This window comes from Hemitrygon akajei, chromosome 16, assembly GCF_048418815.1.
Source record: "Hemitrygon akajei chromosome 16, sHemAka1.3, whole genome shotgun sequence".
NCBI lineage: Eukaryota > Metazoa > Chordata > Chondrichthyes > Myliobatiformes > Dasyatidae > Hemitrygon > Hemitrygon akajei.
The window spans coordinates 43,568,354-43,587,363 of NC_133139.1; the positions used below are offsets into that span (position 1 = coordinate 43,568,354).

At 43.7% G+C, this 19,010-nt stretch overlaps 1 protein-coding gene across 1 annotated transcript; it reads right to left on the minus strand.

Annotated features, from left to right (window-relative positions):
• Window positions 1–4,663: 4,663 nt before the first annotated feature.
• Window positions 4,664–6,967, minus strand: LOC140740005 (immunoglobulin lambda-1 light chain-like). The gene is made up of 3 exons (XM_073068778.1): window positions 6,872–6,967; window positions 6,412–6,768; window positions 4,664–5,358 (listed from the first exon to the last, which is right to left on the minus strand). The coding sequence occupies exons 1-3, from the start codon at window positions 6,915–6,917 to the stop codon at window positions 5,036–5,038; spliced, it is 726 nt and encodes a 241-aa protein (XP_072924879.1). The 5' UTR covers window positions 6,918–6,967; the 3' UTR covers window positions 4,664–5,035.
• Between the last annotated feature and the right edge of the window lie 12,043 nt (window positions 6,968–19,010).

A 19,010-nucleotide genomic window follows, 5' to 3' on the forward strand; every position in this document is an offset into this window, starting at 1 on the left:
TCGGAGCTTTCCAAGCGCAACCATCGTCTCATCCGACGGGGTCATAGCTTCTTTTCTCCCGGATTTAGAACTCTTGCTAGACATTGTAAGTTAGATATATTCACAGGCAAGTAAGAGATACCGAAATAATTCCTAACTAAGGTTTAAAAAATGGAGACATTTAGTGCAAAGATAGTGACAGTAACGGAACAAAAGTTCGGAGCAGCTAAACAATCGCCATCTTACTGGAAGTCAAATGTTTAGTTTTTTACATAAACACACATGCACACAACACTACTTTTATATTTAACAGTTCAGCTCTCTGCCATGTTGGTGATATCTTGTGATCCTGAAGCCACTAACTCGTTAGGTTCAGGTGTGTACTATGTTTTAAATATACTCACCGACTTAGACTAGTATATTTGCAATGTACCTTACCTTCAGAATATGCTGTAACAGGTAGGAATATCACATGTACCAGCCAGTGAGATCTGAACTGGCACTTGGCTACCAAAGGAACAATGGTTAGATTGAGACAGAATGGGCAAAAGGGTGCTGTCTGGAGCTTTTGAAGTGAGGTCCAGTATTGCTCACACTATGATCAAGATGCTCTAAGGAGAAGAAACATCCTGTCCATAGCCTTCCTGCTGAGACCATCAGGAGCTGATGATCCAATCAATTTCCCTCTCAGTTTTCAAAATTCCAGTGGGCACTGGCCTCCCATTCCCTCACACCATGGCATACATATCAGAGAACTGAATCCAATAAAAGGAAAGAAAGGAGACAGGAAGCAGGGTTCCTCCTTTCAACTAACAAAGATACTGAAGAGGACTATTATGTATTGAATTAGACATAGTTGATAAGCATGTGCTTATTCGTATTAGTTAGCCGTGGATTGGTGCCGGGCTGAACTTGCATCACAAATTGACTGTAGTATTTGGAGTGGGACAAAAATGATTGATGAGGTTAGTGTTGTGGATGTTCTTTACATAACTTTTAGAACAGCATTTGGCAAGCTTCTCAGGGAGCCTGATTCAGAAAACTAATTCACTTTGTATCCATGATAACTTATTTGACTGGATTTAAAATTGGTTGGCCATAGAAGACAGAGGGTAGCAATGGACAGAGAATACGCACTTTGGAGTGCCATCGCTAGTGGTGTTCCACAGGAATCAGTTCTGGGACCTCTGTTGTTTACGATTACAGAAAAAGACGGATCAAATACAGAGTGGCTGATTTGTAGGGTTGCTGATGGGAAAAGAAATACAGAGATTGTTTGCAGTCCCCAATGTGATCTCACCAGGGCTGCTTTCAACAGAAACACAGATTGCTGTATTCAGATAGTCTGCCTGGACCTGATAACCACCCTGACCAGGACTACAACCAGGGTTCTGAAAGGTGTAGTTAAGAAGACTGTTGAGTTGAAGCATTAGTTGTGATCTTTCAAGAAACATTAGATTCCAGAATAGTTTCAGAGGAATGGACAATTGCAAATGTAACTCCACTCTTTAAGAAGGGAAGGATGCAAAGGGCAGGAAAGTACATGCCAGTTTGTCTAACTTCAGTGGCTTGCAAGATGTTAGATTTCATTCTTAAAAATGAGATTTTGTAGTACTTGCAGACTCATGATAACAGAGAGCTAAGTCATTATGGTTTCCTAAAATGGAAATTGTGCCTAAAAGGTCTATTCGATGAAATAACAGGTAGGATAAACAAAGGAGAGTAAGTGTAAGTTGTTTTAAATTAGATATTCGGAAGCTCTGAGAAGAGGTCAATGTTGGGACCACTACTTTTCATGTTTTATGTCAATGATATAGATGATGAAATTGATAGCTGTATGGCTAAGTTTGTGGATGATACAAAGACATGTGGAGAGGCATGAATTGCTGAGGAAGTAGGGAGTATGCAGAAGGACTTGAAAAGATTAGGAAAATGGGCAGAGAAGGAGTAGATTGAAGACAGTGTAAGGACGTGTAAGGTCATGCATGCTTGTGGACTATTTTCTTACCAGGGAATCAATCCTGAAATCAGAGGTGCAAAGAGACTTGGGAGACCTAGTGCAGGATTCCGTAAGGGTTGACTTACAGGTTGAGTCAGTAATTTTGAAAGTAAAGTGAGAGGACTACGATATAAAGGCAAGATATAATGCTGAGGCTTCATAAGACATTGGGTCAGACTGCACAAGGAGTATTCTGAGCAGTCTTGTCTGGAAATGGAAATGCTGGCGTTGGAGAGGAGGTTCACGAGAATGATCTCTGGAATAGAATGATTAACATATGAGGAATGATTGATGTTTCTGGATCTACTCACTGGAGTTTAGAAGAATAGGTTGGATTTCATTGAAAACTATCAAATAATGAATGGCCTAGTAAAGTGGACACGGAGAGGACATTTCCAATCGTGGGAGAACCTAGGACCAGGGACCAGAGCCTCAGAACACAAAGTCTCTCCATTAGAACAGAAATGAGGAAGGATGACTTCAGCCAGAGACTGGTGAATATATGGAATTCATTGCCACTGATAGCTGTGGAGGCTACATTAATGAGTATATTTAAAGCAGAGATTGATAAGTTCTTGATTAGTAAGTGCATCAAAGCTAAGGGGAGAAGGCAGTAGAATGGCGATGAGAAGGGTAATAGATCAATCATGGTATTGAGAAGGAGCATTTATCAATCATGGCAGAGCATTCTCTGGGAAAGGGATGTTTGATGTCAAACAACCATAACGTCTTACTTTTGGTGACGTATGATTCTTGTTACTGATATATTTTCCTCATGATATTACGTATTAATGGAATGTTTGAAAACAAAAAGAGCGCCATTCAGGTTGCTTTACTCGGAACTGAATTGCACTGAATGGCCTCACTATGTGTTTTGGTAAATTCTACCGTCCCGCCACGGGACACTGGAGCAGAAACAGGCCATTCAGCTCATCGAGTCGGCTCCATCATGGCTGATTTATTATTCCTCTCAACCCCATTCTTCTGACTTTGCCCCATAACGTCTTTACTAAATGAGAAACTGTCAACCGCTGTTAAAAAAGGCGTATTTCCCAAGTCATTACCCTAAAGACTTGGGCCCCAGAGCCGTCTCTGGCAATGAGTACCACAGATCCACTACTGTCTCTCTGAAGAAATTCCTGTTCATCTCTGTTCTAAACGGACTGTCTTGTATTCTGAGATTGTGTCTGACCCTAAATCACCCAGTAACAGTTGAACAGTGAAGTTTATGCTGTAATATTTGATTAAAGACTTTTTCAGTATAATATTACTACTTGAATATTCCTTTACCTCTGTAGGGAGCACAAAGTTATCACAAACCGGGAAGGGCAACTTGGGAACAGGTCGGTGTGAGATTTCTCTATTTGATGGAAATGTTGGAATGGTGGGTCTTGCTCATTGCAGTATGGGGTTTTGGTGAGTGTGTTTTCTCTACCAGAAACCCAGTGCTGCAGTGGAGAGAGAGAGAGAGAGGGAGAGAGAGAGAGAGAGAGAGAGAGAGAGAGAGAGAGAGAGAACAGCTGTAACAGGGGAAGTTTACAAGGGAGAAGAGGACAGCGAGGGGAGGGAGGTGAATGTTGTGTGAAATGAGGGTGAGGATATAAAGAAGAAATTCCAGCTGTACCAGCATGGCCGGGTTCTGACCCTACCTCTTCTCTATAAGCAATTTAGACCCCCTCTCATCTGCTTTTCTTACTGCTTTTCAGTCTCCTGGGCTTTTTCCATCATCTCACCTTCGCTATCAGCTGTTCCCCTCTCTCTATCCATCTCTCACTCCTTCTTTCTATATCTCTCTTTCTCTTACCCATACAATGTTCCTCTCTCTGCCACCAAATCTTCTGCTTCTCAAACGAAGAACAGCAGGAGTGTAGTCATTACTTGAAATCCCCCTCTTTAATCATCAAGTGTTGACCAGACTTTCATCGAGGTAGCGCGAAATAGGTGAGTGGAGGTGGGCTCGCCGCCCAGAAGCGAGATGGTGGGGAGGGAGGTGAAGGATTAAAGTAGGATCAGGGTTCGGGAAGTAAATGTAATGGCGCTGCCAGAGGAGAAAGGTTGAGGGGTCAGCCTGGGATGCATTGATCGGGATAGAGTTCGGTTGCAAAGGGAAGGCAGAGAGAGTGAGAGTGCGGCTGAGACGGTAGGGGAAGGGGAATCAGGAAATTGTGAAATAAATGCTTAACTATTCTGTCTCTATTCTCTTGCACCCCAACGCCGTCACCCAAGAGATGGTTGAGTAACAACTTTTAAACTTCTGTTTGGGCAATTTTCATCCCTTGTAATCCAATTATTTCAGACAACCAGACTTTCCAATTTGTCAGTATCGGTGATTACTACCGGAACCTCACTATCCCAGAACATAGCTACAATTTATCCCTCTCTCCACCAAAACTACTCCAGAACCTGAATATTTGCAGCCATGCTAAATTCATTTCCTTCATTAAACTTCGCAAAACCAACTGTTGGCATCGCAGCCTTACAGTCAACCCACCACACTATCCTCAGTGGGACTTGCCGTCCTGCTTTTATAATATTCGGTGTTCAAAGCTGCCGAAGAGAAACTTCAGGAAACCAGGACACGAACCAGACCAGAGAGACGCATCTCCTTTGTCTTTGCTCCCCCCACTCCGTGTCAGAATATGATAAACTCGAAAGATGACAAAACACACACATGGAAATCATTCCTGCACTGATCATGTTTATTTGTAGTTAGTTACCGTTACCTTCTGTTGGTCTGAAACTGAGGACGAATCACAAAATGACTCATTAATTATTCGAATTAATCCAAAACCCGGTGCCAGAGAAAACCATTCACCGCGTGAAATTTCCAGAATACAAGTAACTGTCCATTTTAACACCGCGTAGCCTCTCCGTAGGAAAAGTAACAAAATCAGCCTGAAATCAGGGTACAAATATTCCAACATCAAAATGGAAACTACAGAGAGCGGAACAGAAGGGAAGTACAGGGATGAGCGAGTAAGAGTGGTAGAGGTGAAAGATACAAAGCGGTGATCTCCTGTTAATCAGGGAACAAACAAGGCCGAAGCCGCTCTCTGTTTAACAGCTGGATTGTGTGACTGTTGCGGATATTGTCGAGGTTTCTCCTTGTTGAACTGAGCAGGAGTACCTCTTCCCACTGCTCCAGTCTGCGCCGGGCACCGTCAGGTAGCTGCTGAGACTGAAGGTTTTGTCCGCGTTCTGAGTCACCCCACTGGTTTGCACGTCACTGCTCGTCGGACTGTCGTTCACTGTCCAGCTGACGACAGGAAAGCCTATCGACAATTTACTGACCAGGCAAACTAAGGTGCCCGATCCTTTAGCGGAGATCTCCTCGTCTGACGGGCCAAGTAGTTTCACTGAAGGGTCCGGGAGCTGCTGATCTGCAACATGAACAAGAAAAGACGTGTTTAAAATGAACAGAAGACCTCACGTTATTTCACACTTTAAAGGAAGCTCAAGTTAAACATTCCAGCTTCGTAGAGTTTGGCCAACAATCTCACGGAGGGACGGGGATGGGTTCAGGGGACCAGGGGGAGGTAGAGATGGGGAGTTGTGTCGGGTCCGGAGAAGAACACTTCATGTTTGTCAACTAGAAATCTACTCCAACCCATGAGACTGTGAGGCTCTGAGTCATTCACAGAATTGAAAGACACACTGACATCGAAATTCCCCAGAGTAGTTACATGTGCCCACTCTCTGTGCTATCAGCCCCTTTAGCAATCTCGCTGCAGGTCTCTGAGCCCAGTATGGTAGTGCGCGGTAGGGCCGTGTTTATTTTGTTGAGTCCATTCTCAGTTCTTGACACAAGATAGGAGAGGCCATTAATAGTTGCTGAGCGCTGTATTTCACATTCCTCATCTACCCTCCGCCCTACCCACCATCAGAAATGGACCCGCTGCTGTCGGAGGAATAAACACAAGCTACAATCTGCCTTACCTCCACTGGGCGAAGGCAGCAAATCAGTGTGCTGATCTTCAAAGAGAGGGGCAGGGTAGATCGCTCTGTGATTTGGGATGATGTGAGGGATTTTGCTCCCACTCACCGTGGTGTTGGGGAGGTTAGATTCTCCGCAGAACGGAATTTCTGATCATAGTTGGTGCAGGGGCCTGGATCATTAAAAAGGAGCAGCGCAGAGGGGCACACGTGGCAGGCGAGGAGGCAAGGTCTGGGCAGTGGGAGAGTGTCTTTCAATGGATGGGTGCAGGAGGAGAGTTTGTACGAAAAGACAACCGAAAAGAGAAATGCTTCATTAAAAGTCGGAAACAATTCGCCAAACTGCACTCTGTCGAGAAATACTGGACACGGAATATGATTTGATTGTAAATCAACATTTTCCACTGTAAAATTCACAGGTAATAATAACGTTACAATTATTATATGCTAGTGACCGCATTTATGTCGTGGTTATTCAGGATATAATTTCCGTCACTTACCTGCAACAAAGAGTTTTGTCCCTGGGCCGAACACGACATTATTGATCGATGAAACCCACTTTCCACAGTAATAGAGAGCAGCGTCACTCATCTCCACATTCTTTATGATCAGATGGTAAATGGTGCCGGCGCTGTCGATTGTCGATGTGAAACGGTCGCTGCTAAACCCAGGGCCGTAGTTTGGGCTACTCCAGGAATAATAGTGATAGAGCACCAACTGTGGACCTGTTCCCGGTGTCTGTTTATACCAGTCAACTTCATGGTTATCACTTGTTCCGATGTTACAATTCAGCGTGGCCGTGGATCCTGGACTCACCGACACGGTCGGAGGTTGAGTCGGAGTCTGGGATTCTCCAGCTGTGAAATAACAGGAATTCAACTTCAACAACTGACTCTTTAATTCGACCCCAAAACCCACCCCAGCAAACATAGGCAGTGCAGACTTGTAGCTTGTACTTACAGCCCAGCCACAGTGACAAACACCAGAAAAAACACAGTGTCCGCATCGTGGTTGCCCGTCAGTTTTTTGCTTCCCTTCTGCCGGTGGATCTGTGATGGACTGTGGCCGCCGCTGCCAATGGAACCCAGTTATAGAGCCGTTCGTTCCCGGAAGAAATCCATGCAAATCAGGGCGATTACCACTGACCAGCCAGAGGAAGGATCTGAAGCCCTCCCATTCACGTCACACGCCTCAGGGTTGAGGCGATGACACTATCAGTAACTGACATGTCTGTTCAAAACAACGTGCAGTTGAGCAGGTCGTTTATTGTCTGATATTTCCCATACTCTCCCTTCATTTCCCTGATTCCAACCCTCAGAGCTGAGATGCCTCTCACACCTCTAGTAACAACAGGGCAGAAGGTGCAGACTTCCTGTTCCCACATCAGTTATTCAATATTGAGTTCAAACCCACCTTGGCACCCTCTCAGGGTTGCTGTTGTTTGAGCAGGTGTCGCCCATCCCTTGCTCCTCTAGCTTGGAAAACACCCACGCCATCTTCTGGGAAGATTCTGGGAATCGAAGATGGAGCTAGGAAGACTGTTCACAATTCACAGTCCTTGGAGAATCAAGGCAAAATCATACCTGTTGTGTAGTTAATATTCAGTATTCATTGTATAATCTTTTATTTATTTCAGTACATACATAGTATAACTGAGCATTCTCATTTGTTTAAATAGATAATTACAAGAAATATGTATAGATACATGAACTGCATAGGTCAAAAAGCTACACGTAATAGATGCGCTCCTGGCTTAAAGTAAAACACGAAATTAGACTGATGTTTCGGACTCCCGTGTCTTCCTTTGAATTAGTTTAAAAGTACAAAATGCCGTCCTCGCTCTGGAAAGCATCTTAATATGTGGTTGCCTCAGTATGTGCGTGGCTACCAACTAACCTTTTTGAGGTTCTTTCTGTTCCCGGTGTTGTGAAGAATGTGTCTGGCCCCATTACCGCATAATGCCGTACTACCTTTCCTTTGTGGAAAAAGTTCTTCTAGATCAACACTTTTGACTATAGGCCCTTCAGCAAGTGGTCAAAACAGACCATCCTACAGACACTACAGTAAAAGGACTCGGTGTGTACAGTGGGGTTATTCCCCGAGCAGACTTGTCAGACCCTCTTGCAGAACTTCTCATCACCAGAGCTCCTCACAAGGCACCAAGACATTGCATGGCAAGTGGAGTGAGGGGCTGTCACAGTTAGATCCTTCATGTATGCCTGGAACATCACTACAGCTGTGCGTTCTCTGTGAGAGGACTCTTGTTGGGATCACACCATCACTCCCTTCTTTGCGGACTGTGGGGTTATGAAGAAGTTATGAAGAAAAGTGCTAGGGCCTGCTTCACAGTTCATCCCGAGCAGTAGCCTGCTGGGAAACTGTCTGATCTACAGACCGTTCCCAGGGTCACATAGTGAGACAGATTATCAAGTGCTGCTGAAAGATTATGAACTTGGTGAAATACACCCTTTAGTCTGCACAAAATCAGTTGGGCTGGTCAGCAAGATGTTGATGGAGGAATGGTGCCAATAGGCACATTTCAGGCAGCAGGTGTACATGCTGATGATGCATTGAAGCTTGGTGCAGCCACCACAAGGGGTCGGTGGGGAAGGGCCACAGTGCAGGGATAGGGAGGCGGCTGGTTTGACAAGAAGGCTCCTCAATTATTGCAGGAAGAATACGATCCAATGGGGCTACATAATTTGGAAAGCACTTAATGCATTTTCTTAGAATAACAAGGCATTGCACGGTTTACTCTTGTAAACATTTTAAATTATGAATAAAGTTTATTTTGGTAAAAATACCTTTCCTATATCATCTGAACAGGCTCTGTCCATCTCCAGTGCCAGACTGTGTCCTTTGCAGTGGCCTGCCAACCCAAATCACTTTTTACAGCCACTTATAGGAGGCCTTCACCAAAAACCCTCTCTGGGTACCATTGGATGGGCAATAATTATACACATAACCAAGAATGTGGAATATCTGAGGTTGATCAGAGTACCAGGATCTGAAGGAATGCTCAGGTAGGAAATGCAGAACAGGAGGTAATGTCCCAGTGAATTTATACATGCATACCCAGGAAAATAAATAAGTCTATTGAATAAGTCAGGCAATATGTCATCAAATAGTCTGAAGGGGAATCTCAGTTCTCTGGGAATGGAAACCCAGATCATCCTGCAACCAAAGTGATTGCATGCAGTGGGGAGACTGGGATATCACCAGACAGACAGAAGAGCAGGTAAATGGGTCAGGAGACCCCTGAAGGTAACTTGCACTCTAACCATATGATATTCAGAGTACTGATTGGGGATATTATTTCTCTAGGTACAGAGGCATGGCCAGACATATGAATTCATTGTGCAGGCAGAGGATCAGGAAGAGGAACAAGTCAGACCACAACCTGGTGCATCTCAGACCCTGCTACGGCCCTCTGGTGAAGAGTAAACCTGCAACCTTGAGGTCAGTGAGGAAATGGTCGGGGGAGGCTTATGAGGCATTCCAGGATTGTTTTGAGGCGACAGACTGGCAGGCCCTCTGTGAGCCACATGGAGAGAACATTGATGGGCTCACAGAGTGCATCACTGGTTACATCAACTTCTGTGTGGACTGCAATGTTCCGGCAAGAACTGTCCTTTGTTATTCAAATAACAAGCCATGGATAACAAAGGACATTAAGGACGCCCTGAATGCTAAAAAGAGGGCATTTAGAGATGGAAATAGGGAGGAGCTGAGGACAATACAGAGGGACCTGAAAGCCAAGATTAGGGAGGCTAAAGACAGGTATAGGAGGAAGCTTGAGTGGAAACTCCAGCAGAACAACATAAGAGAGGTCTGGAGTGTGATGAGGAGCATCAGTGGGTTCTGGCAAACTAGCAACAGAGGAGATGAAGGCAGTGTGGACAGGGCCAACGAAATTAACCTGTTCTTCAACAGATTTGACACTGTGGCCCCTACCCATCCCCCACATGATTCATCTGTTGTTGGCCCCCAACCAACACATACTCCACTCTCCCCTTCTACCCCTCCACACAGCCCCCCACCCTGCTCTCGTGACTACACCCCTCCCACACCTGAAACCACCATGGTGGGCTTCACAGCTGAATATGTGAGAAGACAGCTGAACTGTGTCCACCCAAGCAAGGCTGCAGGCCCGGATGGTGTCAGCCCCAGGGTGCTCAATGCCTGTGCCCCCCAGCTGTGTGGAGTGCTTCACCATGACTTCAACCTGAGCTTGAGTCTCCAGAGGGTTCCTGTGCTGTGGAAGATGTCCTGCCTCATTCCTGTACCGAAGATGCCGCGCCCCAGTGGCTCTAATGACTACAGACCGGTGGCATTGACCTCCCACATCATGAAGACCCTGGAGAGACTTGTTCTAGAGCAGCTCCGGCCTATGGTTAGGCCACACTTAGACCCCCTCCAGTTTGCCTGTCAGCCCCGACTAGGAGTTGAGGACGCCTTCGTCTACCTGCTGAACCGTGTCTACGTCCACCTGGACAAGCCGGTGAGCACTCTGAGGGTCATGTCTTTTGACTTCTCCAGTGTGTTCAACACCATCCGCCCTGCTCTGCTGGGTGAGAAGCTGACAGTGATGCAGGTGGATGCTTCCCTGGTGTCATGGATTATTGATTACCTGACTGGCAGACCGCAGTATGTGCGCTTGCAACACTGTGTGTCAGACAGAGGGGTCAGCAGCACTGGGGCTCCACAGGGACTGTCCCGTCTCCCTTTCCCTTCACCATCTACACCTCGGACTTCAACTACTGCACAGAGTCTTGCCAGCTTCAGAAGTTTTCTGATGACTCTCCCATAGTTGGATGCATCAGCAAGGGAGATGAGGCTGAGTACAGGGCTACGGTGGGAAACTTTGTCACATGGTGAAAGCAGAATCATCTGCAGCTTAATGTGAATAAGTCTAAGGAGCTCGTAGTGGACCTGAGGAGGGCTAAGGCACCGGTGACCCCTGTTTCCATCCAAGGGGTCAGTGTGGACATGGTGGAGGATTACAAATACCTGGGGATACGAATTGACAATAAACTGGACTGGTCAAGGAACACTGAGGCTGTCTACAAGAAGGGTCAGAGCCATCTCTATTTCCTGAGAAGACTGAGGTCCTTTAACATCTGCCAGACAATGCTGAGGATGTTCTACAAGTCTGTGGTGACCAGTGCTATCATGTTTGCTGTTGTGTACTGGGGCAGCAGGCTGAGGGTAGCAGACACCAACAGAATCAACAAACTCATTTGTAAGGCCAGTGATGTTGTTGGGGTGGAACTGGACTCTCTGACAGTGGTGTCTGAAAAGAGGATGCTGTCCAAGTTGCATGCTATCTTGGACAATGACTCCCATCCACTCCATAATGTACTGGTTAGGCACAGGATTACATTCAGCCAGAGACTCATTCTACCGAGATGTAACACGGAGCGTCATAGGAAGTCATTCCTGCCTGTGGCCATCAAACTTTACAACTCCTCCCTCAGAGTGTCAGACACCCTGAGCCAATAGGCTGGTCCTGGACTTATTTCCACTAGGAATGATTAACTTATTATTATTTAATTATTTATGGTTTTATATTGCTATATTTCTATACTATTCTTGGTTGGTGCGACTGTAACGAAACCCAATTTCTTTTGGGATCAATAAAGTATGTCTGTCTGTCTTCATTTGTAGAGCAGAATATCAAACAGTATGTGAAAGTAATAGGGCTCTTCCCACGAGCCAATCATGGTGTCAAAATAAACTAAACCAATCTGTTTCCACCAATATATCCCTGCTATATTCCTTTGGATGCTGCAGTTTCCTTCCACATGTCGAAGACGTGCAGTTTGATAGATAACTAGCTGTTGTAAATTTCTCCATGTGTGTGTTGGTGACTGGTACAATCTAAGGGATGTTGAATGGAATGTTATAGTAAGGGAATGGAATGGGATTAGTGAATGGTTAGCCTAAATATACGCTCGATGGCCAGCACTGACACTTTGGGCTGAAGGGCCTGGTTCCATGCCGTATGAATGTCAAATATTACATGTGAATGAAAAGCAGAATATTGCAAACAGCCAGAATCTAAGGAGGCAGTAGGAACATTTGGTAGCAGAAGAAGAATGGTGATTAATTCCCCTGCTTCACTTTGTGGGTGTAGTAAAGTGCAGATAAATGTTTGTCTAAATAGATGATGCAGAAGGTCATAGGCCGGAGAGTCTCCAGAATTCAGTGAGGATGTTGCATTTCTTCAAAGAGGCTTTGAACAAAAATTTGAATCTTATTTTCTATTCAGCAGGCAAACTCTTCCCATGGCAGAGCTTGGAAGATGGGACATATTTCAACAGTATGGCCTCAGGTATATGAACAACCTTCCCTGTCCAATATACAAAACTCCATGTAACCATGGACTTAGAACTGCAAGTGTTGGCCTGGGAAGACTGACATTAGTTCAACTGTCCCTGCAGAGAATTTTGAGGAGATTCTGTTGGTGGTGGTTTATAGTGCATTAAGATGCCTTCTGTAATTCAGGTAGAGCTCAGATGTATCTGAAAAGATAGTGAACTGGCTTCCCTGGAGAATTGTGAGTTATGTGACAGTTGAATAGGTTAATTCTGTTGTATAAAAGGGTAGGCAATTCTGTGTGTATGTATAAATGCTGGAATTACATGTACAAAGCAGGCTGGCTACTGAGTTTGGGAAACCTTGGACCAAAAGTGCAAGTATGTTGGTTGAAGAGTCCCCTGTTAGTTTTGGGGATTATCTGCACTCATTCAGAAATGTCGTTGGAGGTGTGGTGCAACATAGGACCAAGACAGTTTGAGAAAAGTGAACAGGAAAGTCTGCAAGTTTGATACTGGTCTCCACAAAGAATGACTTTGTTGTTAAATATTTTTAGGGCAAATGTAAGATAGAATTGAATTTGACTGTGAACCAAATTTGGGAAGTATGTTCTATAGACCCTTCTGATTGATGGAGTCAGAGGAGTATCTGTACGGTGAAGATCATGTCCCCTGTTCTGTGGGTGAATGAATTTCACACTGTGATTCAGGGAGTAGTTCTACGGTTTCTGATGAATGTGATTGAGGAGGAATCTGGCATTTACTCCCCCTGTGGTGGTGAGTCAGGTGACTGCTCTGTAGTTACCACAGTTGGATTTGTTTCTATGACAATCTATGCCTGTGAACATCTTGAAATATTGATTAATGAGATGTAATGGCAGTGAAGATTTGCTGGGCCATGGATGACTGAAACTATTTGTTTGTCAAAACACACAGAGGAATATTGTTCAGTTGGGTAAGTGGGTGAAGCAATGACAAACCTTGTTCGATCCAGATAGCTATAATGTTTTTGTTTTTCGTGTTCTTCACTTTGTGCCATGTATGATGTGGGCAATCATGGCCTTTCCATGACCATGATTGTTCTTGGCAAATATTTCTCCAGAAGTGGTATGCCATTGCCTTCTTCTAGACAGTGTTCCTCCAAGCTGGGTAACCCCAGCTGCGAGCAAAACTTTTCAGAGATTGTCTGCCTGGAGTCAGTGGTAGCATATCCTGGAGTTGTGATATGCACCAGCTGCTCAAACTAGCATCCATCAGCTGCTCCCATGGCTTCTCATGACCATGATCGGGGGGGGGGGGGGTGTTAGGTAGCGGTTATACCTTGCCCAAGGATGACTTGCAAGCCAACAGAGGGAACAAGTGGCACGTCTCCTTCGTTAGAGAGGTATTTCTACCTTGCTACCAAGGTATTATGTTTTGAGAAATAATACTAGGATAGGACATTCACAGAAAATGGACGGCCTCTGTTGAGTGTTGTGGAATAGAAAGACCTAGGCAAAAAATTACATAGTGCTCTAAATGTCGTCACAGCTATAATTGATTGAAAATAAGTCATTTGGCACACTGGTCAAATCAGTCAGGCTACCAAATATAGGATTCAGGACACTATATTACCATTAAAAAGTCATGGGTGAGGCTGTACCAGGAGTATTATGTATAGTGCTCATTGCACTGTTATTGGAACATCATTAAGTGGCACAGAGAGCAAAGACAATCTCTGAGAATGTTGGTAAAATCTGAGGGCTATAGGAGGAGGTTGGGTAGGTGAGGACCTTTTCCTTAAAGTGTAGAATGATGTGTGGACTTACAAAGTTATAAAAAATGAAGTTTGAGTATAGATAGGGGAAATCCAGAGGTCCTTTTCCAAGTGATGGGGAAGTAAACACTAGAGGGCCTAGGTTGAAAGTGAAAGTGAAAAGAATTAAAAGGGACCTGAGTGTGTATATGTAGAGTGCAGAGTGTATATGGAAAGAACTTTCAGAGGCAGGTATAATAACAACAAGATCTGGAGATGTGTATTGGCATCTAAAATGGATACAGCAATAAAATAGAGAGTAGCAGTAATAGGTTATTTATCAGACTGGAGATAGGTGTGAGTGAGTACCTCAGTGATGATTATGAGTACCACCCTTTTGCCCATTTCTATTAATGAGTTGCACTTGGGTTCAGTGGACACGACCTTCAGATCTGTAGGTGGCACAAAACTGAGAGGCACAGTGAAGTCTGAGGGTGACAGCAATAGAAATTAAGGAGGCAGTGGCAGGCTGGTGAAGTGGTGGAACAGGTGGCAGAGAGAGACATGGACACAATGAAACTAGGAACTGTAAAAGGCCATTCTGCCCCTTGGACACTGTCTCATTTGACATGTTCATTGCTGATCAGCTACTTCATAACTTCTTCCCAACATCCCCAGATTCCTTCATTGAATCAGCACTTAGAAATGCATCCACCTTCTTCTTGGATATTTTTAATGACTTGGGCTCCACCTCTTGTTTTTGCCTCTTCTGTGATTGATCATATCTCACTCGGAATGGTTCTGTCCAGACTTACTGAGAATTTTAAAAATTACTGTGAGAACCTCTCATTTCTCTTTACTTTAGTGAATATTGGTCTTCCCAACAAATTCTCCTTTCATAAAGAAATATTGAATGTAACAAGGATACGGAATGTACTCTGGTTGGGAACCTCATTGTCCATCACTGGATCTGACTTGGATTCCCACCAGTACAAACTGACTTTGTATGAAGTTATGTATCTGCCACATTGGATCTGGGTAGTGAGTGAAATTATTTGGGGTTTGGTGTCCTAGCTTCCTGAACAGATACAAGACTTTTCTTTACTTGTCAATGGGGAAAAATACACAAAATTGTTCTGTTCAGCAAAAGCAGCAGAAATCCAATCCAGTTAATTACTGTAGTTTTAGTTGATTCTCACTCATCAGCAAAGGTAGAATGTTTCATGGACACTGGTATTAAAAGTCACTTATACAGCAATAATTTCATAAATGAACCACACATTGATTTTCACAGAAACATTTGGCTTTAGATATTCAGACAGGTCAGAAGGAGATAGAAATGCCAGTAAATAAAGGGAATTCATATTAAAGAATGTGTATATTAACAAGGGAATTATATAGTTGTGTTTTTAATTGCCCTAGTGTGGAATGGGTTTGCCTCAGGGAGCATATTTGTTTTGAGCTCTTTGGGGCCTGTGCAGGGATCCAGAGAGTATTGGGCTCTGAGCTTTCGAGAGCACCTGAGTTTTTTATTTGTTGTCTGAACAAGCATCATTAATTGTTGGTGCTTTCTGTTTAATCTTGCTAAGATTATTCTGACTGGAGCATAGTCAGCATGGTTGTATTTGTAGGAAAGCATGTACAAATAATTGATTGAATTTTCAGGTATAACGAGAGATTGGACAAAATGAGTTTGTTTCCTGTGAACTTGGAGAGGTCAAGTATAAGAGTTGATAGAGGGATACAAAATTATGAGGGGGAGAGAGTGTAGATTTAAGGATATTTTTCCAGTGGATCGAGAGCCTTAAACTAGTGAGGCAGGAGATTTATAGGAAACCTGAGGTGAACTTTCCACTTAGAGACTGGAACATGATTTGCGTGGAAGTGGTAGAGGCAGGTAGAGGCAGAAAATTAAATTGTTTGGCATAGACACGATGGGCTGAAGATCCGATTTCTGTTCTGTGTAAATCTATGACTCACATTAGCCTTATTTCAAACATTGAGCAAAGAGCTGAATTCTAGAGGTAAAACGAGATTGACTGCTCTCATTATCAAGGCAGAAATTGACCAATTATAACATCAATGAGTTTCATTAACACCGAAGTTAATGGTTATCATGATGAAAGTACACCAATGGATGGAATCATAACTCACACTAAGAATAATGATGTCGTTGTTGTATCTCAGTGTTCCCATTCCCAGGATGTCTCTGCAGGAGATTTTCATGGATTATATTCAACACAACAACGTTTAAAAGCTTCACCAATGGCCTTCCTTCCATTGTAGGAACAGAAGCAGTAATGTGGAGTGATGATTGCAACTCTTCAGCTCATCCACCACTTCATAACTACATGTAGCATATCCTGCACAACATAAAAGAATTGGCTTATAAGGGGCAAGTAATGTTCAGATGACAGATGTGCCAGACTAGGGTCATGTCCAAGAAGAGTATGTCAAGCTACCTACCCATGGCATTCAGTGCCATTACATCACAATACTTTTCCACCATTTACTCTACAACATATATGTCAAACTCAAGGCCCGCGGGCCAAATCTGGCCCGCGGTGGAATTATCTTTGGCCCGCGAGATAATATCTAATTACTATTAAAGCTGGCCCCAGTAATCAAAGCGCCTATGGCGTATGATATGGCTAATGCTGAGTTTATTCAGGTACCAGGTTTTCAGGGTTTTTAGTGTTTATTCGGCAGTCTTGCTCGGCAGTCTTCTTCATAAGAAACGGAATTTGTAAAGTGAAGCACTTTGTAGTTATAGCAGAGACTGAGACACATGAGAGCAGGCTGAAAAAACGGAGGCAACGAAAGCTGCGTTCGCACGCGTCTGACTGATCCGGCCCGCATGAAGCTGCATTTTGCTCATTCCGGCCCGTGACCTAAAATGAATTTGACACCCCTGCTCTACAACATTGAAGACAAGAACAAAATGGAATACTCCCCACTTTGGGAGATGAGTACAGGTCCAAAATCATTTCAGAAGCTCAACACCATCTAGGACAATGTGGGCCAATTTCCACCACCAAACATTGTAACTCCACCATAGATGGTCTGAAGCCACAAAATGAAAGGGTGAGTGTTTGTCATGGGGTTAGCAACACATCCCGTAAAAAACCTAGAGTAACAGAAAATCCAACTGCAGCTTCAGAGACCTCATCCCTGGGAGAGGAGGGGTTTTCAAAGATGGGCAACACCGGGGTACAACTTTAAAGACTGGCCCAGGACAGTGGGCTGTGTCTGTAGCCTATGATCTCGGAGGGTGCTAGGGTTAACCAAACAAACATCAACACTCAGTGCATCCACCACAGGTGCACAATGGATGTAGCATTGTTCATTGACAAAATGTCCTGCTATTACTTCCCAAGGTTACTCTGACAACACATCCCAAATCTTGGAGCTCTACTACCAAGTACACAGGGCAGAACTAGCAGGAAATTCCACCTGCCAGTTTACATCCAAGTCACAAACTATCCTAACTTGGAAATATCTGGTTAATAGATAAAAATATGTATTCTTGGACCCTAGAAAACTTTGACTAATGTGCTCTGTTAGGTAGTATTCTCACTGTTTAGCTTTTCAGAAAATGTAACTAAAACATGCATGGATTGAGCTGAAAAATGTTGTGAACATCTGTCTCTGTCTCTGTCTAAGTATCACAGCCAATATAATCATGCAGGGAAATCAATTTCAATGATTAGGAAGGAGCCAGATACATATCGGAAACTGCAGGATTATGGGTAGATGGCAGGGAAATGTCATCTCATTTATAATGTGCTGGTCTGAAGTGAACAGGGCAAATGCCCTCACTATTTCCAGTAAGCATTCTGCTTCACTATTATTTAGCTTCTTCTGATGACCTCTGAGTCGGAGACAGTGAATTTAGTGCTGGTATCTCCAAAGTAAAACCTCCTTGCTTTTGTGTAGTTAATAAGGTAGATCATTGCCTGATATATCCCAGTTCTATCACTTGTTTCTGTAATGTCTGGTCACTGAGCTGAAATGACAGCATCCATCTCCATTATAGCACATCTCCCTTTGTAACTCTGGATATAAATCTGTAGATGATATTGTCCAGAAGATTAATGGTTTGTCAAAAGGAGTTGCCAAATTTATGGTTACAGCTGTTTTATTAGATTTTTATCATAGTAGTGGTCAGATGAGACCAGCAAACAAAGCAGAAAAATGGCAAAGGGATGTGAACAAATGCTTCACGTTCATATTGGAAGAGCAGTCAGACTGGTCCCTCATAAGAAATCTCAGAGCAGTGAACAATTCACACTTCACTTTGGACAATATTCAATAGAAACAGATACACTACCAATTGCTAAACATCCACAGATAAATAGATTCAGGATTCAAGATTCAAGATTGTCATTTCTAGGCACTATGAATGTGTAGCGGAATATGAAATCATTGTGACTTCAAATCTGAGGTGGCACAATAAAAAGCCAACAAAATTGAGAAAACAATACTAAAAAAACCAATAAATATGAATACACGAGATAGCTCATGTATATATATATGAGCTATCTCATATATGTATATGTATATATATACATATACATATATATATTGACTGAATGTCCATAATCCATAAACTGACGTTAAGTACAGGAGTGTCTGTACAGAAGGTGACTCTGATATGTAATGATAGAGTAATGGGGGTGTGGAGTTGAGGGTTCATGGGTGGAAGTGTTGATCATCGTTATTGCTTGGGGAAATTAACTGTTTCTCAGCCTGGCCATCCTGGCATGGATGCTATGTAGCCACCTCCCAGATGGCAGCAGCGCAAACAGTCAATGATCAGGGTTGGTGGGATCCTTCAAGATATTACTGGCTCTTTACCAGCATCCTTCTGCATATATGTCCTTGATGGCAGGAAGGCTGGTGCTGGTGATGCACTGGGCATACCCATTGTAAAGTTTGTTAAGATGGTCTCTACTGCACATCCGTAGAAGGGCATGAGTAAAGATGTGCAGAGTATCTTGCTCAGAAACTTGAGATGTTGGTGAGCTTTCCTGATAGTGTAGGTTGT

Excerpts from the sequence above, each read along its gene's own strand:
- LOC140740005 (XM_073068778.1), bottom strand. The coding sequence starts at position 6,917 with ATGCGGACACTGTGTTTTTTCTGGTGTTTGTCACTGTGGCTGGGCT. Across the intron at positions 6,769-6,871 it reads TTTGTCACTGTGGCTGGGCT|CTGGAGAATCCCAGACTCCG; the intron begins GTAAGTACAAGC and ends GTTATTTCACAG. Across the intron at positions 5,359-6,411 it reads GACAAAACTCTTTGTTGCAG|ATCAGCAGCTCCCGGACCCT; the intron begins GTAAGTGACGGA and ends TTCATGTTGCAG.